This window comes from Neodiprion pinetum, chromosome 3 (assembly GCF_021155775.2).
Source record: "Neodiprion pinetum isolate iyNeoPine1 chromosome 3, iyNeoPine1.2, whole genome shotgun sequence".
Classification (NCBI taxonomy): Eukaryota; Metazoa; Arthropoda; class Insecta; order Hymenoptera; family Diprionidae; genus Neodiprion; species Neodiprion pinetum.
This window is the reverse complement of record NC_060234.1, coordinates 17,295,633-17,316,777: the sequence shown is the minus strand read 5'-3', so window position 1 is coordinate 17,316,777 and position 21,145 is coordinate 17,295,633. Positions and strand designations below refer to the sequence as shown.

Sequence of the window (21,145 nt, the reverse complement as noted above, 5' to 3'; positions counted from 1 at the left end):
AGGTGTAAGCACTGAAATCTATACATACTGAAATGCGTGCGGTGCGAGTGGGGGCTGGGAAGAGATAGTTGTGACTAAGGCTATCCGCCACCGACGTATCCGCACTTGTCGCATGTATATACGAGTATACGCACTGACCCGCAAATATTAGTCACACGCTTTGACAAATCTCGGGAGCGCAACAGACTTAAGACGTGTTGACACGGTGATAAAAATCGGACCGATTTCTCGGACCGAGAAAAAAATTACCAGAAGTCGTATCGTGTATACAGCAAACTCAGACGTAAATCGTGGATCGAAAACGCGGATGAAAAAATGGATCGCGTCCCATTATTCCGTACTAGTTGCTGAATTCACTCCTGTTCTAATTCAGGCACACAATTGTAGATGATTGCAGAGTTTGCATCACGCATGTGTCAATTTCAAAGGTAAATATCAAATATAAAATGAAAATATATTTGAATGAATACAAATTGAATAGATCTTCGTTACTTTTGAATACATAATTCCACATAAATCTATATGATTAATGTGTAGTTTAAATTTACATTGATATCCGAAACCAATGTCACCTAAGCATTCGTCTTGTTCCAATTTCTCTTCCTTTTCGATAGCATCAACTATTAAAGCAATAGCGAGCACTTTTTTCAATTTTTTTTTCTTATCCGTCATTTCATATGATACAGCCTAGTATCTAGATCCACATGAAAATTCCAAAATAAATAGAATTATTAGAAATGCATTAATTAATATATAGGAATGGAAAATTACAATATTAAACAGAAAACATTCACGTTACCTTTTGGAGCACAATAGAGGTTATGATTCAATCGCTTTATCTATTTAGAATTCTGCACTGTTGGTAGCATGTAAATAATTACCATTCAAATTCACGTTTTCGACCGCAGCGCCGTCTGGATTCCTTCGAGCGCAAAATGATGGTGAAATTTAAGTTACTAAACCTGTATCCGAGAACTCGGACCGATTTCTATCACCGTGTCAACACGTCTTTAGGGATGATCTGTGTATTATACCTATAAGTCCCTTGTAATATCAATGAAAGGAACAAAAAGTATTTAACAGACACGAGAAAATATAATTTGAAATTGTTTTATTCAGGTCTTGAACATATTGTTGTCCAATTATGTTTATTCAATTGTAAACAATGATTTACACGTGGTACAAAAATACAATAAAACGATTATAAAAACAGATGTATATAGGGTGAACTACAATTATGATGAAGTAAATGAAAATAATTATAAATAGAATATACGACTAAATATCTACATAGAAATCTTCAAATTTGAATTTGAAAAATTGATTGTCCAATTGATTTTACTTATGTAGAAATAAAGGACCCCGCACGTTTCTTATGGGAAGTGGCCCTTGGTGAAATTTTCTGAAATTGATATGTGTTATTCTATTCGAGCTCCTGATCTCAAAAGTCTCCATGGGCACAAAGTGTAATAATGGACAGATTTCGAGATATCGGGGGTAGAAAATGAAGTTCGGCATAGCCTTCAATGTAGAAATCGTCGGCCCTAGAATGACTTCTGGCTTTATGTTTGTGACGGACAGGGGGTTTTGGTGATTTCTAAATTCTAACCTAATGTCGGAAATGACAATTGTCACTTTATAAGTGACACCCGACCTTTTAAATGCATCCAAATCACTTAAAAAATACTGGTAGTACGCGCGTTCCAGTAGTAAGGTTAGATAGTCCTTTGGCTGCGGGCAGTTCGTTGACCATGGAAAGGTCCGTTGACTTTTATGACGGTATGCGAGGTATTTTGGGTTGCTCTACCCGAAAAAATGGCCTTAGAGTCAAAATGTGGTCCCATTGCTTTCATTGGTCGTTTTTGGTCATCTTTGCTGTTCTTCGTGTTTTTCTCTAATGAATCGACTTTTCTGGGCAAAATACTTCAAATAAAAGTTATAGAGAATTCAATTACGAACATTTGGAATTTTTTTTTTTTTTAGCTAAGTTACCCCACTGGGGGTTATTCTTATCTTTTTCTGCAGTTTTCCTCAGTGATCTCCCGGATTTTCGCGAATAACGGCAGGAAACTTTCCATGAAAGTTGTGAATTATGTAATCGAGTTCATTTTGGCAACTTTAGTGTCTCCATGTGAGCACCCTCTTGGAGTGAGATATTGGTATGAACAATAAGTCGGATTAAAAACATTCTAAGCCTCCCCGTGAAAAAAACGTAGCTAGAGAAAAAAAATCCAAAATGTTCGGAATTGAATTCTCTGTAACTTTTATGTAAAGTATTTAGCCCAGGGAAGTCGATTCATTAGAGAAAAACACGAAAAACCGCAAAAAATTCACAAAAACGGCCAATAAAAAAAACGGACCACATTTACAGTCTAAGACCATTTTTCGGGTAGAGCGACCCAAAATACCTCGCATACCGTCATAAAAGTCAACGGACCTTTCCATGGTCAACGAACTGCCCGCAGCCTAAGGACTATCTAACCTTACTACTGGAACGCGCGTACTACCAGTATTTTTTTAGTTATTTCGATGCATTTAAAAGGTCGGGTGTCACTTATAAAGTGAAAATTGTCATTTTCGACGTTAGGTTAGAATTAGGAAATCACGAAAACCCCCTGTCCGTCACAAACATAAAGCCAGAAGTCATTCTAGGGCCGACGATTTCTACATTGAAGGTTATGCTGAACTTCATTTTGTACCCCCGATATCTCGAAATCTGTCCATTATTACACTTTGTGCCCATGGAGACTTTTGATCAGGAGCTCGAATAGAATAACACATATCAATTTCAGAAAATTTCACCAAGGGCCACTTCCCATAAGAAACGTGCGGGGTCCTTTGCTCACCAGATCTGTTGGCAATGATTGCAAAACCCATACTTCCGTTGTCTTCAAAAAGTAACCAGATGTTGAGACAATACAAATTATCCAATATTTCCAGCCTCAGAACTACTACCCAAAAAAACCCGTATCACCAACAGCCGTAATAAGAAACTGCACGCCCTGGTCGTGTAATCCCCAACTCTTCTATCGCTCAAGTGTTCTTGAGAAGCGGTAGGTCAGCGGAAGTAAGCGCTATGACCTCTTGGGTATCGACGGTCACTGATGATTAGGACCTCCCGTTGGACAACACGAAATCGGGGTATATAAATGATGAAGCGTCGACACGCAAGGGGGATTATTACTACTAAGTTACTGCGATTCACTCGCTATTCGATAACAACCTTAATATATTCTAAAAATTACTAAAAATCTCTATTGTCATATTCATTTCTTTTATTTTATAAATTCTTGTAAAATCATTTCTAGAGCGAGCTAATAGCGTAAAACAGTACGGTTTAATAAATTAAGTATTTTGTTAAATAGTTTACTTTATTTGTAAATGACACAAATCTATTGTCATCGACACAACGTTGCCTGCCAAGAACCAGAGATCTGCCAAAAGGACCAACTGTAACCAACCTAATCACATCAAAATCTCTCTAAAGGGTTAACTGCTGCAAAAATTGTGAGTAATTAAAGCATATTCAATTGGCCGGGCTTGTACTTTGGTTAAAATTTTTTATAATACACCCATGAGGAAGTGAGCCAATTTAATTAAAGCAACTGTTTAATTTGTACCGGGGTGCGGATATTCCTGAGCTAGAGGACCGCGACAATCAGATTGGGTTCCTCCTTTATAAATAAAAGAGGCCAGAGCATCGCGTTATTTGAATCCGCCAAATCCGCGTTAGGTCTGATAAAATACCCATTTATTTGTCTGCATTTGTCTCAATGTGTCATAACATAGTCCGAAGCATTCTCCTCTGATTTTCTCAGTCTATTTGACAATCCATTTTTTTACTCCCATGGAACTATTTTTCTATGAAATTAAGATAAAAATCAGTATAGATAATACGTACCTATAATGTATGCTCAAACAACCCACCATGTCATATTTATTAATTGAAACATTTGACAAATACCTACGTAGTCCAAAGTGAGAGAAATGATGGTGAGGATAAGGGGATGTAAGAATAGATAATGACAAAAATATCGGTTAATTTAGGTAGAGATGTAATAATTGGTAACTATGGTATGAAGGTATAGGATAAAACAAAACCATCATAGGCAAATATTATCATAAAACAAACGGTTATCCAAATAAATAAATTATATAAGTATAACAGAAAGTAGAAAATGAAATGTCTCAAGACTAATATTGCACCTCACGTCCACAATGTAGACTTACGAAAGAAACGGTATGATATACGAGATATCAATAAATCAAATGTTGTGAAATAATATTATATTATGAAGATGTTACCTATCATTGGGTCATCTTTTTTGCACGACTGTGTATTCGCAAATTAACATATGAGGAGACTAAAGTCTTTATGAGTTGAATTTCATGCCGATCATCATCTTTTGCAACAGTATCAATAGGATATTCTTTACTGAAGAACACACTATTAGTGGACATCAATTTGTGCATAACCGTAGTAATTAAATTTCTTTTGAAATTAGGCTTGCCTATCATACCTGTATGGAAATCTGCTCGGAAAGCTCTTTCAGCGTTTGTAACAATGTTAAATGCAGCATTTGATGGAAAGAGTAAACCACCTCTAGAGACAAATGATATAAAGGAAAGATGTTTGTTCATATTAACGGTATAGCAGTGATCGTCTGTCATACGTTATTCATCATCCAGTAAAAGATTTTTACAATCCTGACAGGCGGTTTTGGCAATTATATTACATATGATCGTTCCAGCGATATAATATAATATATTTATCTAAAGCACTGATAGTTCTACTTTATCTAATTCGTCTAACAGATGATCTGGCAGATCTTGGTTATCCTTATCAGTATCTAATGTGGCATCGGTAATAGATCTTTTCGAACTGCAGAATTCTAAGATTGACATTACTTCTGTTGTATCACCTAAACAATTTGCATTAGCGCTCCGCTCAACTTTATTTCTGAACTGTAACTGAAGCATAGCCCATTTAAACTGCAAATAGTTTGGATTGTTGTGCCACCCTCCCACGCGAGCTGATACACCAAAAAGTTAATTCGATGTGATCTTGCGAGCATTTGTAAGCTGAAAAAAACTTCAAAGGATTGTCTGCTAAATTGAACAAGTCTTCTGCCAGATTGATGAAACTATGAGTATTTATCGCAAAGCCTTAAGCAAAAGTTTTTCTTCCATGATCTAACACAGAAACGCCTTCAATTGTATAGGCACGGCTCTCAGCAAATACGTCTTTGAAATATTGTAAATTCTCCGGCCTTAATAATGATTTGAACCCTTTATCAAACGAATTTCTCGAGTTCATCATATCAAATAGTCTATCAAAAATACGAATAAATTTGACAGTCGCCTCAGTATTAGCAAAACCGGATTTTTTACACACCCTCAAATAATCAATGGCATCAGCCACTCCTGAACTAATTGTCTGTACTGCTAGCTGCACATTCATTTTTTTTCGTTTGAAACCCATATGTGCTAACGATAATTTGTTTGCTAGCGTTAGATCCTGCTTTTCCTGAACATCATACAAAGTCTATAAATTCAAATGAAATCCTACCTGATTGTGATTCAATGTCGTTTGTTTTGCCCACAGTATTTCTACATAACTCAATTATGTGGCATGGATCTAACATGCAATAAATTTGTGATTGTCCACATGGATGGGTGAAGCTTGTTTTCAGCTCATCAAGATTTTTCGAAAAGAAATCACCTTTTTGGTATTTACCATCGCATGTTAGAGATCTAACCATGACTCCTACGTTATACAACTCGACTATTATTTGGCCTAGAAGTTTAGTTTGTACAGTGGCGTGCAAAAGTTTCGGGCCAAACTGTTTCTCGTTAATAATTGTTGTATGGATGAGGGTGAAAAAAAACTGAGTATTGCTATTTAAACTGAATCAATTATATTGTCGAACCGAACAACTTACAATTTTTTTCAACAAAATAATATTAAATTATAACAAAAAATATGAAATTTATGTGATCAAAAGTTTCGGGCCAAACAAACTTCTGAAAAATAAACTATAAAAATAGAAACCAAAATTATTTCCAACACGTCATAAGATCAAATTATACTAATATTTTGTTGACATGCCCTTTGAAGCTATCACAGAGGCACATCGCCGAGGCATCGATTCTATTAACGTCTTAATCCTTGTGTGATCAATTTTTTGCCATTCCTCTTGAACTTTTTCCCACAAATCGTTTTTATTTGAACAATTGATAGCTTCTACTTTTACTCTTAGCTCTCCTCATAAATGTTCAATAGGATTTAAGTCAGGAGATTGACTTGGCCACTCGAGAACACGAATTTTTTTTGCCTTGAATAAATCTTGAACAAGTCCAGATCAATGTTCGGGGTCATTCTCTTGTTGGAAAATCCATCCTCGCGGCATATTTTGACGCGCGTAGGGCAGCATATGATTTTCTAAGATGTTTTTATACACGCCTTTGTCCATAGTGCCTTCTATTTTTACTAAAGGGCCGACGCCTTTATATGACAAAGCTCCCCACGCCATGATATTACCTCCTCCATGTTTTACAGTCGGTATTTGATACCTAGAATCATATCTGGCATTTTTTGGTCGCGAACATAGCTCTTTCCGTCATTTCCAAAAAAATTAATTTTTAGCTCGTCTAAAAAAAAAACTTTTTTCCAATCTTCGACTGTCTAATTCTCATGTTCCTTAGCAAATTCTAATCTCGCCTTCATATTCTTTCCGCTAATCAACGGTGTCTTATCTCCGACGCATCGAAATAGTCCAACTTCGTTCAATCTACGTGAAACAGTACTGCTAACATCAGCCAAGTTTTCCTCACATAATTCACGTGTTATAATTGCAGCATTCTTCGTTGGATCCACAACTGCCTTTCTCTTAATAACTTTATCAACGCGCCTGGTCGTTTTTCTGGGTCTTCCAGGTACTTGTTTGTCTACCAAAGTGTTTATTTCTTTCCACTTTTTAATAATATTATTAACAGTCGTTTTTCCAAATATGATGTTTCAGAAACGTCTCTAGGTACTTAAGAACTTTAGTTAATAAGCCAGGTTCACAATCGTATGTTGACATCCATTTTCTCATGGTTTCGGGGTGAGGTAGTGATAGATAGTTACGGAGTAATGCGTAAGCTTTAGGAGAGTAAAAATAGTATGTCAATGCGAACTGCCTAATGTCATCAGAGTACTGTCTGTTATTAGAAGTAACGTCATTGATCTCATTCGGTAGCAATTCTAATGTATCACCAGAGAAACGTTTTTCTAGTATGTCCTGTATACCTTCAGAATAAGTTGAGTTATCCTTCAAGGTTTTTATTATTGCTTCCATAACACCCATCTTTGTATCCCGACATTTTAAACGCTTCTCCAGAATATTTACTTTGTTCGACAATGCCTCCACTCTGGGTGTTGGTTTCGCTCGCTTTTGGGATGTTTGGGTGCTAGCGTCACATTTGTTGTTAACAACTTCAGATAACATGTTTTGCTACAATTCCAAATGTTATAACACTTTTATCAATCACACATTCTTTAAATGTAGACCTATAGTAACATACATTCTATTGATATGTATACAAGATACATTATACTATGTATAGCCTGTAATTCGTACCTTATCCTCAACACAAATAGTCGCTAGATCTGTTAAATTCTCCGCTGCACATCGTTTCTGTTTGGCGCTTTGATCACCGTTCACATTAGTATTTGTGATCTGAAACAACATATTATTAGAAACACATTTCACCTGTATAACATGAAATCCAAATGATTTGATATATCACATAAAACACCAACTAACCATGGTTTTACGGGTTTTATTTGGTTCGCCACACGGAAGTACTTCGAAACATGTTGGGATGTCATTTTCTTTCAAAAAATTTCTACCAGTTGAAGTATTATGGTATTGTTCCGACAGAAAATGCCGGCTGCATATAAACTTAGAAGCAGTGTTACCAGTAAACCAGCTGGTATAGTGTCAACCCACTTTTTCTCCAGTTCTGTATCTTTAATAGGAAATCTAAGAAAACAAATTTTTAATTCCGAAAATAACTTACTCAACTTGATTATATCATCAGAAGATTCAGCTTGCTTTTAAATATAGAAAAAATGAAGGGCGCAGATACAATCATTCGTTTCTATCGGTACAATCATATACTTACGCATGACAGGTTTTGCCAAAACAAGCATCGGCTTTGCATGAAATAATGCTGCACCGTCTCACCATATTTACACCTTAATATGCACATTCACGGGTCCGTAATTAATTTACCTTAATAATCATGTGAAATCACTATTTTATTTCAACAGAATTTATCAACATGAAACCGGGTTCAATGCTCAGCGTATCGGTCTCCATCTCTGATGGTCAATGTGGCCCGCGTACATCCCAGTATGTATAGAGTTCAGTGAATGTAACACATCAAAAACTCATGATATAGTAATATCTAAGTACACTAATATACAAGGACCCCGAGTAAAAATGCACGCAAAATCACTCGCTAGACTCATACCACCAGATTTGACATCTTGACTCTTGATTTAGTCTCGTAGCATAATTCTTTTGCTCTCTTGCGTTTCCAATCCCTATGCTATACATTGAAATAGTCCATTGTGTTTCATACAACGTTACTCGGCCGAGCAACTAGCTAACTTCGCCATTCAAATTCTCGAGTACTAATCTAGAATTATCTATTTGTAACCAGTTCACATTGAACGAATAAATTCTGTTGAATAAAATATAAAGCTTATTAAATCAAATTAATCAATTTAATTATAATTAAGATTCAAAACCTTTTTCCTCTCGCGCCCTCAACTCATCACATAAACATCTCATCGGAGCTTGATATATTTACCAAATTTTTTATTTTATTATATATAATTATTTTATTTATCCAAAAAAGGTGAACAAACCGCCAAATATTAAATCCACAATTTTCAATTATTCCCGGTTTGTTTAATACAAGCGCTTGAATCAAATCGGCAAAATGGCAGCCAGCTGCATGCACTGCTCAATTTTTCTCTTATATAACTCTATATTAAAGGTGGGCATATACGACCTTATGGTAATAAGATCACAGAATCAAAGCCTAGAAACTACTGAAAGTTACGCCCTGTCACTTCTTAATCCCTGATATCAATTCAAGCCAAAAATGTATACTGTCACATTTAATTATTAATCTTTCGATTGAAGTAAAAATGTAGGCAATACCATCAAACTTAACTTGGTTGTACAATTCCAAAGCTAAATCCATGTATATGTCGATAGGTATGAATGCAGTTATGCCTAATCTAGTACTAGCACAGGATTAGAGCTTTATCTTCTGTGGGTACTAATTCAGTGACGGAGGATCTCATACATTATGATCAGTCACTGTCTTAAATCTCGAATCATTGAGTTGAACTTTACATTTCGAACTTTAGGACAATCATAATGAAGACTTTTTAGGAGAGTTTACATTCGTTTCGGCACCCTGTCTTATACAATAATTATATGCGCATAAAAAGAATGAGAAACAATTTTTTGGAGCTGCTAGATGAGTTTGGTTAGAAAAATTAAGTATTCACCCAAAATTATGAATTTCAAAGAAATTACTTAGCTAACTCGGATAAAATCTGGTGTAAAATTGAGTTTTTACTGGCGTTATGGCATAAAGTTTTTCAGTTTTTCTAAGCGGTCATCTGCTTGCTTTAAGCCAGTCAGGCACCAAACTAATGATCTGTAATTTGAACTTGAATCTGTTACAATGGCTGATTTTTTACAAGGCTGAAGTTAATAACATTAGCGTAACAAACACTGAAAAGAATGTATATTTTTAAGTCTCAGATAGAATGACTATAAGAGTTGAGTTTGTAAAATATGAATATGTCGTGCTTTGTTCCGGTATACCGAATTACAAACAATCCTAAAGTAGCAAAATAACAATTTTTCTAAAAATTGCATCATTGCAATCGCATTACAAACTTCAACTTCATGGTTCTCTGTACTTTTCTTTATCCTTGCAATGGATGTTGGTGTTTCTGGAGAAGATCTCGATTTGGCTGTAGCTCCAATGTTCTGACAAATAGCCATAACATGAGTAACTTGACTTATTGAGAATAACAAGAGCTGGTATGTATTTAGGTGCATACAGTCATAGTATAAGGTACGAATATCAAACTTCACTAAACTGAACTCGAATTAATTTTCACTTTTCACAAAACTAGGTCTAGAATTTGGCATTTGGCAATTCAAGTTTTTTATTCTGAATGTTAAAATGTTGAAGGAACCGAATAATGTTGCTAATTTCGAAAATTAGGTTGAAAAGCTAAGTACAAGATAGAAATGTACTACAAAAATTGTCATATCTGAAGCACCTTCTAACTCAAACAACTTCTTTATTTAATTGAAATTATTGCACTCTACAAATATCTTACTACCCAGATGCAGAATCTTGTCTTGGAATTATGAGTCATGTTTATTCAATACATCCAAATTGTGGTTTGGGATTGGATTTTTCCTACTTTAAAGAAATTATAAGACATTTGTAAGCCCTGCGTCATTATAAAGCTGAAGGTTGAGATAAGTTGGGACAGTAGAGCGGCTTAACTCAAGTTTCGATCAAATTCTATTGACAATCAAAGTTTCCACTGATACTGAGCTACGATAAGCAAATTCTGAAAGATTTTTAGAACCAGATTAGCTATTTGCAAGCATGCTATAGTGAGATTATGTCTGAATATTATATATGTCTTTATTTTTTATCAGAACTGTTTTTGATCAAGCTTGATAGGTCGAAATTTCACATACACTAGGATACCCAAGCTTCGTTTGATTAGACAGGATGGCGAAAATTTTGTTCAAATAAAATTTCCTGACTTTTCCCATCAAAAAATGCAGAATTCCCTTACGTTTGCCCATGAAAATTAAGTGATGTTTGGTAGCTTTTATAACCCAAATCTCGAGAAGTTGTGCACCTTAAATATATAAATTTAGATGTACTAACAGATAGTATTGCTTCGTTTCACACAAATAATTAGAAATTCAACAATACCATTTTCGAAAGTTAACTCAACTGAATTTACGGAGCGTTGCTGAAGTTTGGAAACGACTTATAAAAAAGTAAGTTTTTCCCTATGGTCTATCATGATTCCCTGACTTTTTACTGACTTTTCCTGATAGACAAATTTATCTAAATATTCTCAGTTTTCCCGGTTTGTGGCTACCCTGATTAGAGTACTGTTGCAGCAATTTGTAATGGGTATAATAATTTGTAGTAACTAGACGAACAAAATGCAATAATTGTATTGAAGTTTCCGGACCCAACCGACTGCCAATGAATCGATTATACTGATTTAATAATTTTACATTTTTCAAGAGATTTTGGACACATTTTTGTATATTTGTTGTACAAGAACATTTTCATATTTCACGAAGAACAGGTGATTGGGAGAATTGAGAAAGCATCACAAATTCAAACTTGGCTAGTGAAAAACTCACCTTGATGATGTGAACCAGCGTTTCCAGGGATAAATAATACTGGAATACCAGAGAAGTGCATGGCTCGTATTCTCGATACGGTGAAACCTTCGCCATACGCGTATAATCCATATCTTGGATACTGTTGTTGGATTTCTTCTTGTAGTGGAATGTGCTATTAAAATAGCGTACATAGGTGAGTCGAAATTACATGGAAAAAATTAATATACACAGAAGTTGACAACTTACCACATATTCAGGATATTCAAACATGTAGGTCATCTCGCACGAGTTCCCCTCGTGGTCGAAGATAAATTTGACAGTACCAAGTAAATACATAATAAGCACTGGTGTGGAAATAACAACACACATAAAGTAAGACTTCATAGTCAAATGACTTAATTGCACTCGGCTGCTATCTTTATTCAACGTGATGTGGAATTGTTAATTAATTCCATGAATTACGATAGATTCAAGTGCTTTTCCAAAACATGCAGTCCCGCCGGATTAGGGTTAGGGTACAACACGTGGAGGTTAGGGACAGGTTTGGAGTATCCATTCGGGTTGTACACGGACGGGGTGGAAAGATTGGTTTCGTAAAGGTAAGACTAGAAGCGTTGATTTAAGTATATCTAAGAGTCAACGCTAGAAATGTCGCTCAACGAGTTTAGATTGCTTGCGCGGTTGCGCATTTTGTTACTATTATGAAATAAAGAGGTAGTGCCGAAATTTCGGTACCCACTGTTTAGTTACGTTTCTATGCATTCAGCGTGGAGAAATTGATCTTTTATCACATTAATTATATGTTTTTGTGGATCACTGGGATAACTTTGGCTATGAAGTGCTCCTAACCTTACCGACTGGGCAATATTCTAGCAGATGTCAAAAAATTATAGGTATCCTGAATATCATTTTAAAAAATGTGTTGTGTTTCCACGCCTTTTAGTGTTTTTACATTTCCCGCATTTCTCGGGCAACAAAGTCCGTCCATGACACATTTTCAGCTATTTTAAACCACGGTCTTACATACAGGTCCGGAAACTAGTAGGGTGGGAAATGACTCGGATAATGAGGCAAAACCGTGATTCTCGTCTTCGCCGTCTGCAGCGCTGCCCCCTCGGGGTGAGCCAATCATAAATCAGATCCGAACAGCTGATTTTTTGGAATCAACAATCCTGAATAACACTCTAAAATGAAGAAAGATGCGAATAAAAAATGATTGAGATGTTTACTAACATTCCATGGCGGGCGTGATAATTGTTTCATTTTAATGGAATCCTCAAATGTTTAAGTCAATAAAATCCATAAACATCAAGCGAGGGCTCATAACTTTTGAGACGGTTTGAGATTTTGTGTAGATGATCCACTGTTTACACACTTTACACTGAGTTATAACCTGTCAAAAACTTCGATGAGCAGGTTATCTTATCGGTATATATCTATATCTATCATACCCCGGGCCAATGGCGCCTCTAGCGGATAGATAGAAAACAAGACCGTGTGCCTCACTAACGGTGACACCCCCTACCATTCAAAAGTACCGGAGGTACCAGACCTGTATGTAAGACCGTGTTTTAAACAGAATAGAGGTACACTTGGGGACAATGAATCTGAGATGGCTAATTTTTGACACTAGACAATTGTGTTTGCAACAGAATGAAACCTTTGGCAACACAGAGAAATCTGCAGCGCCATAGTCGGCCGAGCGCGAACAAACTCAATCTCAATAGACGTAACCGACGTACATGAAAGCACAGGTCCCGTGTTAACGTTGAAGCCAACAATTTAGTTCCCCAAATGAACGCTTGACGTCGCCATTCGCTGGTACGCGTAAGCGGCGCTATGTAGTAGTGCACGCATCGACTGGCTCACGTACACGGAACGCCGCGAGCACTTCCGGCGGTTGAGGTGATAAACTCGCACAGATCACCCCAAAAGCTGGTTTCAGCGGGCCCATAAGACCTGTGCTACCATGTTCGTCTATGTTCTTTGACGTAACATAACCCATGACCGTCGAATCTAACCTTAGAATACCGCGGAGATAATGACTTGTTGAATTGACACGTAAATCGTTCTCGTAAACTTGTCTACTTAATAAACGAAATGTAACAGTGAGTTTGCTTGGTTGGTAAAAGTAGGAGTACTACTAGATCTTAATGCATGAAGACAGTTCACACTGGAGGCGTTGATAGAAGCGTTGACTGAAGACTGTTATAGACAGGTAGCCATCGGTATTGGACATATTCCAAAATGTGTGCTAGCACGTGCGACATTTCGGAACAGTCGTTCCGTAAAGACGTGTTGACACGGTGTTAGAAATCGGTCCGAGTTCTCGAATACAGGTTTAGTAACTTAAATTTCACCATCATTTTGCGCTCGGAGGAATGCAGACGGCGCTGCGGTCGAGAACGTGAAGTTGAATTGTAATTATTTACATGCTACCAACAGTGCAGAATCCTAAATAGATAAAGCGATTGAATCATAGCCTCTGTTGTGCTCGAAAAGGTAACGTGAATGTTTTCTGTTTAATATTGTATTTTCCCATTCCTATACATATATTAATTAATGCATTTTTCACGATTCTATTTATTTTTGAATTTTCATGTGGATCCAGATACTGTATCATATGAAATAACGGATAAGAAAAAAAAATTGAAAAAAGTGCTCGCTATCGCTTTAATAGTTGATATATTTTCATTTTATATTTGATATTTACCTTTGAAATTCACACATGCGTGATGCAAACGCTGCAATCATCTGCAATTGGCTGTCTGAATTAGAACAGGAGTGAATGCAGCATCTAGTACGGAATAATGGGACGCGATCCATTTTTTCATCCGCGTTTTCGATCCACAATTTACGTCCGAGTTTGCTGTATACACGATACGAGTTCTGGTAACTTTTTCTCGGTCCGAGAAATCGATCCGATTTCTAGCACCGTGTCAACACATCTTAAGTAAAATGCATATGCTCGATTTGTCATTTCGGAAAGGGCATACCGAATATGATGAGATAATTCTGGGTTAGATGGCCATTAGTTAAGAAATGCCCCATAGTATAGTCCGATAGAGCCCCCTGACACTCACCACTGCTCGTATACTAAAAAATTGTACGCATCTTGTCCCCGTTTTTTAGTTCTTCTACGTGGCGCTAGTAGACTTCTGACACGCTCGCTGCCCTCGCTGTCCGCGCGCAAGCTTGTCAGGTAACTACTAGCGCCACTAGTGGTGGAAATTGGCGGCAGAATCGAGGGACATTTTGCGAACCACTTTTAGCAGCGTGTGTCAGGGGGCTGGTCCGATACAATGAAATGTATGTAATGTTCATCGATGCATGCACCGTGGCTAACTTTATTTTTTTGACTTTTGCTTCCTTTCTACTCGTATTTTATGTGCCCATCGCCGGCGAAGCAGTTGACAGGAGAAGCTGAGAAACCATGACGACAGCCTCTCGCCGCTGTCATCCGTATAACCTCTAACAATAACCTCTATCTCTCGTGCTCTCACTTTGGCTTCTTAGCTTCTGCTGTCAACTGCTTCGCTGGCCATAGGCACACAAAATACGAGTAGAAAGGAAACAAAAGTCGAAGAAATGAAATTAGCCGCGGTGCATGCATCGATGAACATTACTGTACACTTGGGGACAATGAATCTCAGACAGCTTATTTTTTACACTAGACAGTTATGTTGGCAACCCGGAGGAACTTACAGCGCTACAGTGAGCCGAGCGCGAAGCAAACTCCATCTCAATAAACATTACATAGCCCATGACCGTCGAATCTAACCTTAGAATGTGGGACCACAGTAGTCAAATTGATTGCAGGTGGCGCATAATCGTTGGTCTACTTTGTCGCGAAATTCCGTTGTTCCAAAATGAAAATGTATTTTATTTGGACGATTGAAGACTTTAAACAGGTTAATATATGATATGCCATGGTGCTTTTCTCCAAGTGAAGAAAAGATCTTCTATAAAGGAAAATGAATTTTAACGTAATATTGTATGCTTAAATTTGAATTTTGAACCAACGATGGTGTTGCCATCAAGCTTCAAGAGTTGGCAGTGTGGTTCCCCGTTGACGTGTCAATCCCAAAGAGATGCTCTAAGAGTGTGGTCCAAACGCGTACCCCGTAATGATTGGCTTCGCCATTTTTAGGAAAACGATCCCACTAATTTTACAATATTAGGCAAATTACATACCAGTTTCAGAACGCTCCAGGTTGTAATACTTGAAACTCAATCGGAAACTCGCAGAAGAAAACTTAGTTTATTTTGGTATTTCTTTTTAAATTAATTTATTTCTAATCAACATCTATTCAATGTGACTAAGGCCCGTATTCATAGTCAGGTCTCAAGGCGGTGCTTAAGACCGTCTTGGTGAAGATCGTCTTATTCGTTCAAGACCGTCTTGAGATGCTATGTATTCATAGTCGGAAAACAAGACGGTCTTCGTCAAGAATTTGGTCTCAAGCGCTAGCTTATTTCATTCAAGACCGTCTTGACGAAGACTGAGCTTGAGACGGTCTTATTCGACGTTCGGTTATGTTCGGAATATTTCCGATGTATCCCCCAATAAGATGCTCGGATTTTATTTCTCAGCCTGTGCAAGATATTCGTATAGGCATGCAGCTCTTGAGTATTTTTATAGTTTATGAACACAACAACGTTAGCGCCACGTAGTGGAACTAAAAAACGGGAACAAATCGCGTACAATTTTTTGTAGTGGGTGTATAGCTATAAAACGAAGAAGAAGAAAAAGAATTTTATATTGTATGTTTATGTGTATATAATTTTTATATACACATATTTTAACCTATATCATTATGTAAATCTCTATACCGGTTATTGATAAATAAATTGTATTGATATGTTAAAAGGAATCCCGGTGCAGACTTGCAAAAAAATGCGCGTGAAAGGGACAACCTTTGATCTTCAAAGTTCAAAAGAGCAACTTTAGTTCTATTTACTGGCTGTATTTATAATGTATTGAATATTTTTACGTAGACAAATTTTCATAAGTATTATCGTAACTATAAGACTGACGCTTAGTACAATTACGTACATATCAGTATTTTCATGAGTAAGTGAGGGGTTTAAAAATAAAATGAGAACCAATGATAAGTTATGAGTAAAATATGTATTCTAATGTTAACTGTTTGTGCAGATTAAATTCAATTTTATTAAATATTTGGAGTATATTCATTCTAAAATCAATTAGTCTTTACAATTAAATTAACTTGATATACATATATTTTGATTAAATTAATAACCGTTCGATTAGAGCTTCGCGTATTGCAAAACCCTCTCCAGGCTGCCAATGCGGTGCTTGAGGTGGCAATTCATCCGCTTCTTCTTCCTCGATGCGATTATCTTCCGGAAGAGCATTATCCAATGTTAGTGATAAATTGTGTAGTACGGCACAAGCTACAACAATTGTGGTAGAGCACAACAATTTGGTTCCCAAACCTCGGGATAGGCAAGGAAAACGTCGCTTCCAAACTCCAAATGTTCTTTCAACAATTTGCCTTGTTCTGCTTTGTACGTTGTTATACCTATCAAGATACCGACTTGGTTAATTCACACATGTATACTTTGTCAATTTTATGACTACTTATCGAAATCTAAAGTAATGCGATAATCTTTATCTTACCTTTGTTGAGCATCTGTAATTGGATTTGCCAGTGGAGTCAGCAGAAATGGCAAGCACGGATAGCCGGCATCTCCAACCAGGGTTCCAGTAAGTTGTCTCTCATGATACCGCATGTAAATTCGTGAATTTTGGAATATTCGACTGTCATGGTTACTTCCAGGCCATTCCGGAACCACATCCAAGAATTCCATATTGGGTCCGACAACTGCCTGTGGTATCATTTAAATTAAAAGTACCGATTTTCATAGAATAGTATTGTTTATTTGTATCCTAGATAAAATTAATTGCAACTTATGGTATTTGTAAACGGTTATCACCAACGCGACATACCTGTACATTGAGGGAAAAATATCCCTTACGATTCCTATAAACCTCCTGCAGGTCTGCAAATTTCGTATGACATAATCGAATGTGAGTGCAGTCGATAGCGCCATCAACGCCAGGTAAACCGATACCCTCCCTGCGTGCACCAAGTTGTCTGAATAGATCTCTGTTTGCGATCATAGCAGCTTCCGTACTAGGAAATTTGATAATTGCGTGAATCAATGATGCAATTTGAGCCGATACTCTGTGTATTATCCTCGATACTGTAGACTGCGATATAGTCATCAGATCTCCGTTGACGAGCTGTACAGTACAAAATGTATTAGCAATCATTTATTCCATGATCACAGGAAGCAATGAAATCACTTTATATTTTCAGTAGAATGTCAGGAATTATAATCACAATGATCCTTACTTGAAAGCTAGCGGTAGCGTAAAATCGTAGACATATTAATAATTGCATGACAGGTGGAATTGGTAGACCACGATTATTGGCACTGACTAAGGCAGCTTCAATTCTAGGTAGTATTCCGTACATAATACCATCCTTTGAAAATCGGAATCGCCGTTTGAACTCCTGCTCGGAATAAAACTCGAACGGGTTTTGACCATCTCTGATTTATCTCTTCGGAGCTCACTGTACTTCACCCTCGTCTTCGTCATTCGGCCCAACGTTGACCATTGCAACCACCTCAATCATATTATTCATTTCTTCGATCTGATCGTAGAAATTAAACATATCTTGCATATTCGCCATGTCAATAGAATTTCACTATTCACTTCACTTCACAAATTTTTCAAAGCGAATGCTCTCATAACCTCTATTTCAATTGCAAGTTTCCGTTGCTACCCTTTTACAGTAAATAATCCCGTCCCAGCTGCACTTTCCCAAACATTCCTTCACAATCTATTCCTGTTAATTTATATTGTTCGAATATAATATTTTCCAAACAATTCGTAATTATCAATTTCGTACGCATCAGAACAATTGAGTAATATTTAGGCAACAAGCATTTGCTTAAGTGCAGTCCGAACTCGACTTGATCAAGATACGTAAATAAGACTGCGTTAATTGACTATGAAACGTTGCGTGCTCAAGACCATGCTTATTTCAAATAAGACTGGACTATGCAACCTTGTAAGCACGCTTCGAATAAGACCGACTTGATGAAGACCGTCTTATTTGCCGCGTCTCAAGACCGTCTTGTTTGACGTCTATGGAACCAAACGCCATCTTAAGGCCTCGTATAAGACCGTCTTATTCGAGTCCGGTCTTAAGCACTGACTATGAATACCGGCCTAAGTCGACTATTTTACAATATTTCTTATAAAAGACACACAAAACAGATTTACACGAAAACAAGTCTCTATACATGTAAATAATCGTATATTTATAGTTTACATTTCTTATCATAATTTTAAACAATTTTATTTCCATATATTTTCCTACAATGAACGCAAATTTTTATTGTTTCTTGATATTTTTACATTCATATATTACTAACTTTTGATCTATTTTTATGTATATGTATCAAGTACAAAACTGTATTTCCATATATATTGGGTATGTTCCGATATGCACTGCGAGCACTGCACAGTGCTCTCACTGTAGAAAAATTCGTTCCGATATGGACTGCAGTATACGGCCGCAGTACCCTAGGGAAATATATGACGTCATGAATAACCACCATATTTCTACTGCGAACACTGGAGGTTCCGAGGTAAGGTGCTCTCAGTGCTTTGATCACGTTATCAACAGCGTTCAAAGATTTAATAGCTTCCACTATTGATAATTATTATTATTGAATATTGTCATTTAAAAATATCGGCCGTTAAAAACAAAAATGGAAAATTTAAAGAAATTTTATTCATTGCAGTGTGAGACAAATATTATGTATGAAATGAAAGTAACGCCGAAAAATGTCGATCACAGTATACTGTACTGCGTTCCGTTTTAAACAGTAACCAGTATAGCTAACTATAAAGGAACGGCTTCGCAGTATACTAAATTGACGTTACACCTCACAGTGCTCGCAGTGTATATCGGAACATACCCATTATCTACCGTTTACTTTACACAGTCTCTTGAAATTTTCGATAAAATTCACAATATGTATAGCTGTTATTCAATATTTATCATGTACTTAATACAATTTTACACGGAAATGCATAAAAATAAGGCTCTCGATTAATTTTTCAATAGTTTATCAAGAAACATTCCCATAAAGATGGTTTTATATGGTACGGAATTTATTCCGCCGAAACGTAGAGCCTAAGGCGATAATTGAATGTGTGAGTGGATATACGTTTCAAAATTATTGCTGTACGCTTTTTATTATTACTTTAATTTGATTGTATTGTTAGGAAAATGAAACTCGGGAGAGGCAATCATATGGAGAACAAAGTTTATTCTGGACTGGACGCTTCTCTAGACTGAGTACGAATGAACACAATTCATAGAGCTCAAGTATATATATGGATAATGAGATGGCCGGGAGAGGGGATAATCCTGTATGCCTGAGGTGTTACACGCTCTGCGTGTGTGGGTATCATAACAGTATAATGTTTATTTTTCATCGAAATAGCGATGTGCTATTAGTAATGTAAGGTATAAATTCCTCATCATGTGAAACCGCCAAACGTGATATTTCTCAATTTTGAATTTCGCGGTTTATTTTTTCTGAATATGGCGTCTGCTACACTGCTCCTAGACCAGCCCCCTGATACTCATCACTGCTCGTATACTAAAAAATTGTACGCGTCTTGTCCCCGTTTTTTAGTTCCTCTACGTGGCGCTAGTAGACTTCTGACACGCTCGCTGCCCTCGCTGTCCGCGCGCAAGCTCGTCAGGTAACTACTAGCGCCACTAGTGGTGGAAATTAGCGGCAGAATCGAGGGACATTTTGCAAACCACTTTTAGCAGCGTGTGTCAGGGGGCTACCGCCAATCTCCACCACTAGTGGCGCTAGTAGTTGTCTGAAAAGCTTGCGCGCGGTCAGCGAACTTGTCAAAAGTCTACTAGCGCCACGTAGAGGAACTAAAAAACGGGGACAAAACGCGTATAATTTTTTAGTAAACGAGCAGTGGTGAGTGTCAGGGGGCTGTCCTAGACCCACTGTACGTTGACTTGATGTTCTGCAGAAACATCCATCAACCTTGCATAATTCTGCCGCAAAGTGCTGCCGAACACGGTCTTGCATGATCGGATGCTACATGAAATGCCACCTGGGAATTATTGTCGTGTTCGTCTGAATTGCGCATGCGTCAACAGTAAGCCACGCAGTGAGTACTGGCCGTGGTGTTAGTATGCATGGTGTGCTTAGAACTCCTACGACACGCCCCTTTCTTCGAGATAAAAACCTTTAAGTAATTTTGTACCAACTGTTCAAAGAAATTTCTATATTGTTAGGGAATTATTTTTCTCGCGAACGCTACCCTGCTCGGTAACACCATATCGTAGCTCTTGTGACGTCGGAACGGTACCTAGTGGAAATCCCCAGATGTTAGACACCGGAAACATTCACACACAGTTACAGCCAGACTCACATCAGTAGTTTGGGTCACCAATTACCGATTAAGTATTGAAATACACCGGACAACGGGCATTCTGTCGCTCTAGTCGAACGAACCGAAGAGGGAGAAATTGTTGGATAAAAGATTTAATTTGGCTTACCTTTTTGAGAATATTCTGGATGCGATGACTTGTAGA

The 21,145-nt window shown here is 37.2% G+C and overlaps 3 protein-coding genes and 1 long non-coding RNA gene across 6 annotated transcripts in view; 1 reads left to right on the top strand and 3 right to left on the bottom strand.

Annotated features, from left to right (window-relative positions):
- Positions 1-12,518, bottom strand: part of PGAP1 (GPI inositol-deacylase) — a 282,452-nt gene extending 269,934 nt beyond the window's left edge. The window contains exons 1-2 of one of the 3 annotated variants that reach the window (XM_046615044.2): positions 11,715-12,518; positions 11,487-11,640 (exon numbers count right to left, since the gene is read on the bottom strand). In XM_046615044.2, the coding sequence (XP_046471000.1) occupies positions 11,487-11,640; positions 11,715-11,852 (292 nt within the window). In that variant the 5' untranslated portion in view covers positions 11,853-12,518. The remainder of the gene's footprint in view (positions 1-11,486; positions 11,641-11,714) is intronic. The other 2 variants (XM_046615045.2, XM_069134201.1) reach the window with 2 other exon arrangements.
- LOC138190545 (uncharacterized) lies at positions 4,753-7,982 on the bottom strand. The gene is made up of 3 exons (XM_069134204.1): positions 7,809-7,982; positions 7,623-7,721; positions 4,753-7,496 (listed from the first exon to the last, which is right to left on the bottom strand). The coding sequence occupies exons 1-3, from the start codon at positions 7,809-7,811 to the stop codon at positions 6,990-6,992; spliced, it is 609 nt and encodes a 202-aa protein (XP_068990305.1). The 5' UTR covers positions 7,812-7,982; the 3' UTR covers positions 4,753-6,989.
- Positions 12,519-15,786: 3,268 nt separating the features above from the next.
- LOC124213614 (uncharacterized) lies at positions 15,787-17,325 on the top strand. The gene is made up of 2 exons (XR_006881915.2): positions 15,787-16,232; positions 16,340-17,325. It is a non-coding gene; the product is annotated as an uncharacterized lncRNA (long non-coding RNA).
- On the bottom strand, positions 16,293-18,712 carry LOC124213604 (putative nuclease HARBI1). The gene is made up of 4 exons (XM_046615057.2): positions 17,852-18,712; positions 17,443-17,739; positions 17,113-17,321; positions 16,293-17,014 (listed from the first exon to the last, which is right to left on the bottom strand). The coding sequence occupies exons 1-4, from the start codon at positions 17,972-17,974 to the stop codon at positions 16,720-16,722; spliced, it is 924 nt and encodes a 307-aa protein (XP_046471013.1). The 5' UTR covers positions 17,975-18,712; the 3' UTR covers positions 16,293-16,719.
- Positions 18,713-21,145: the final 2,433 nt, after the last annotated feature.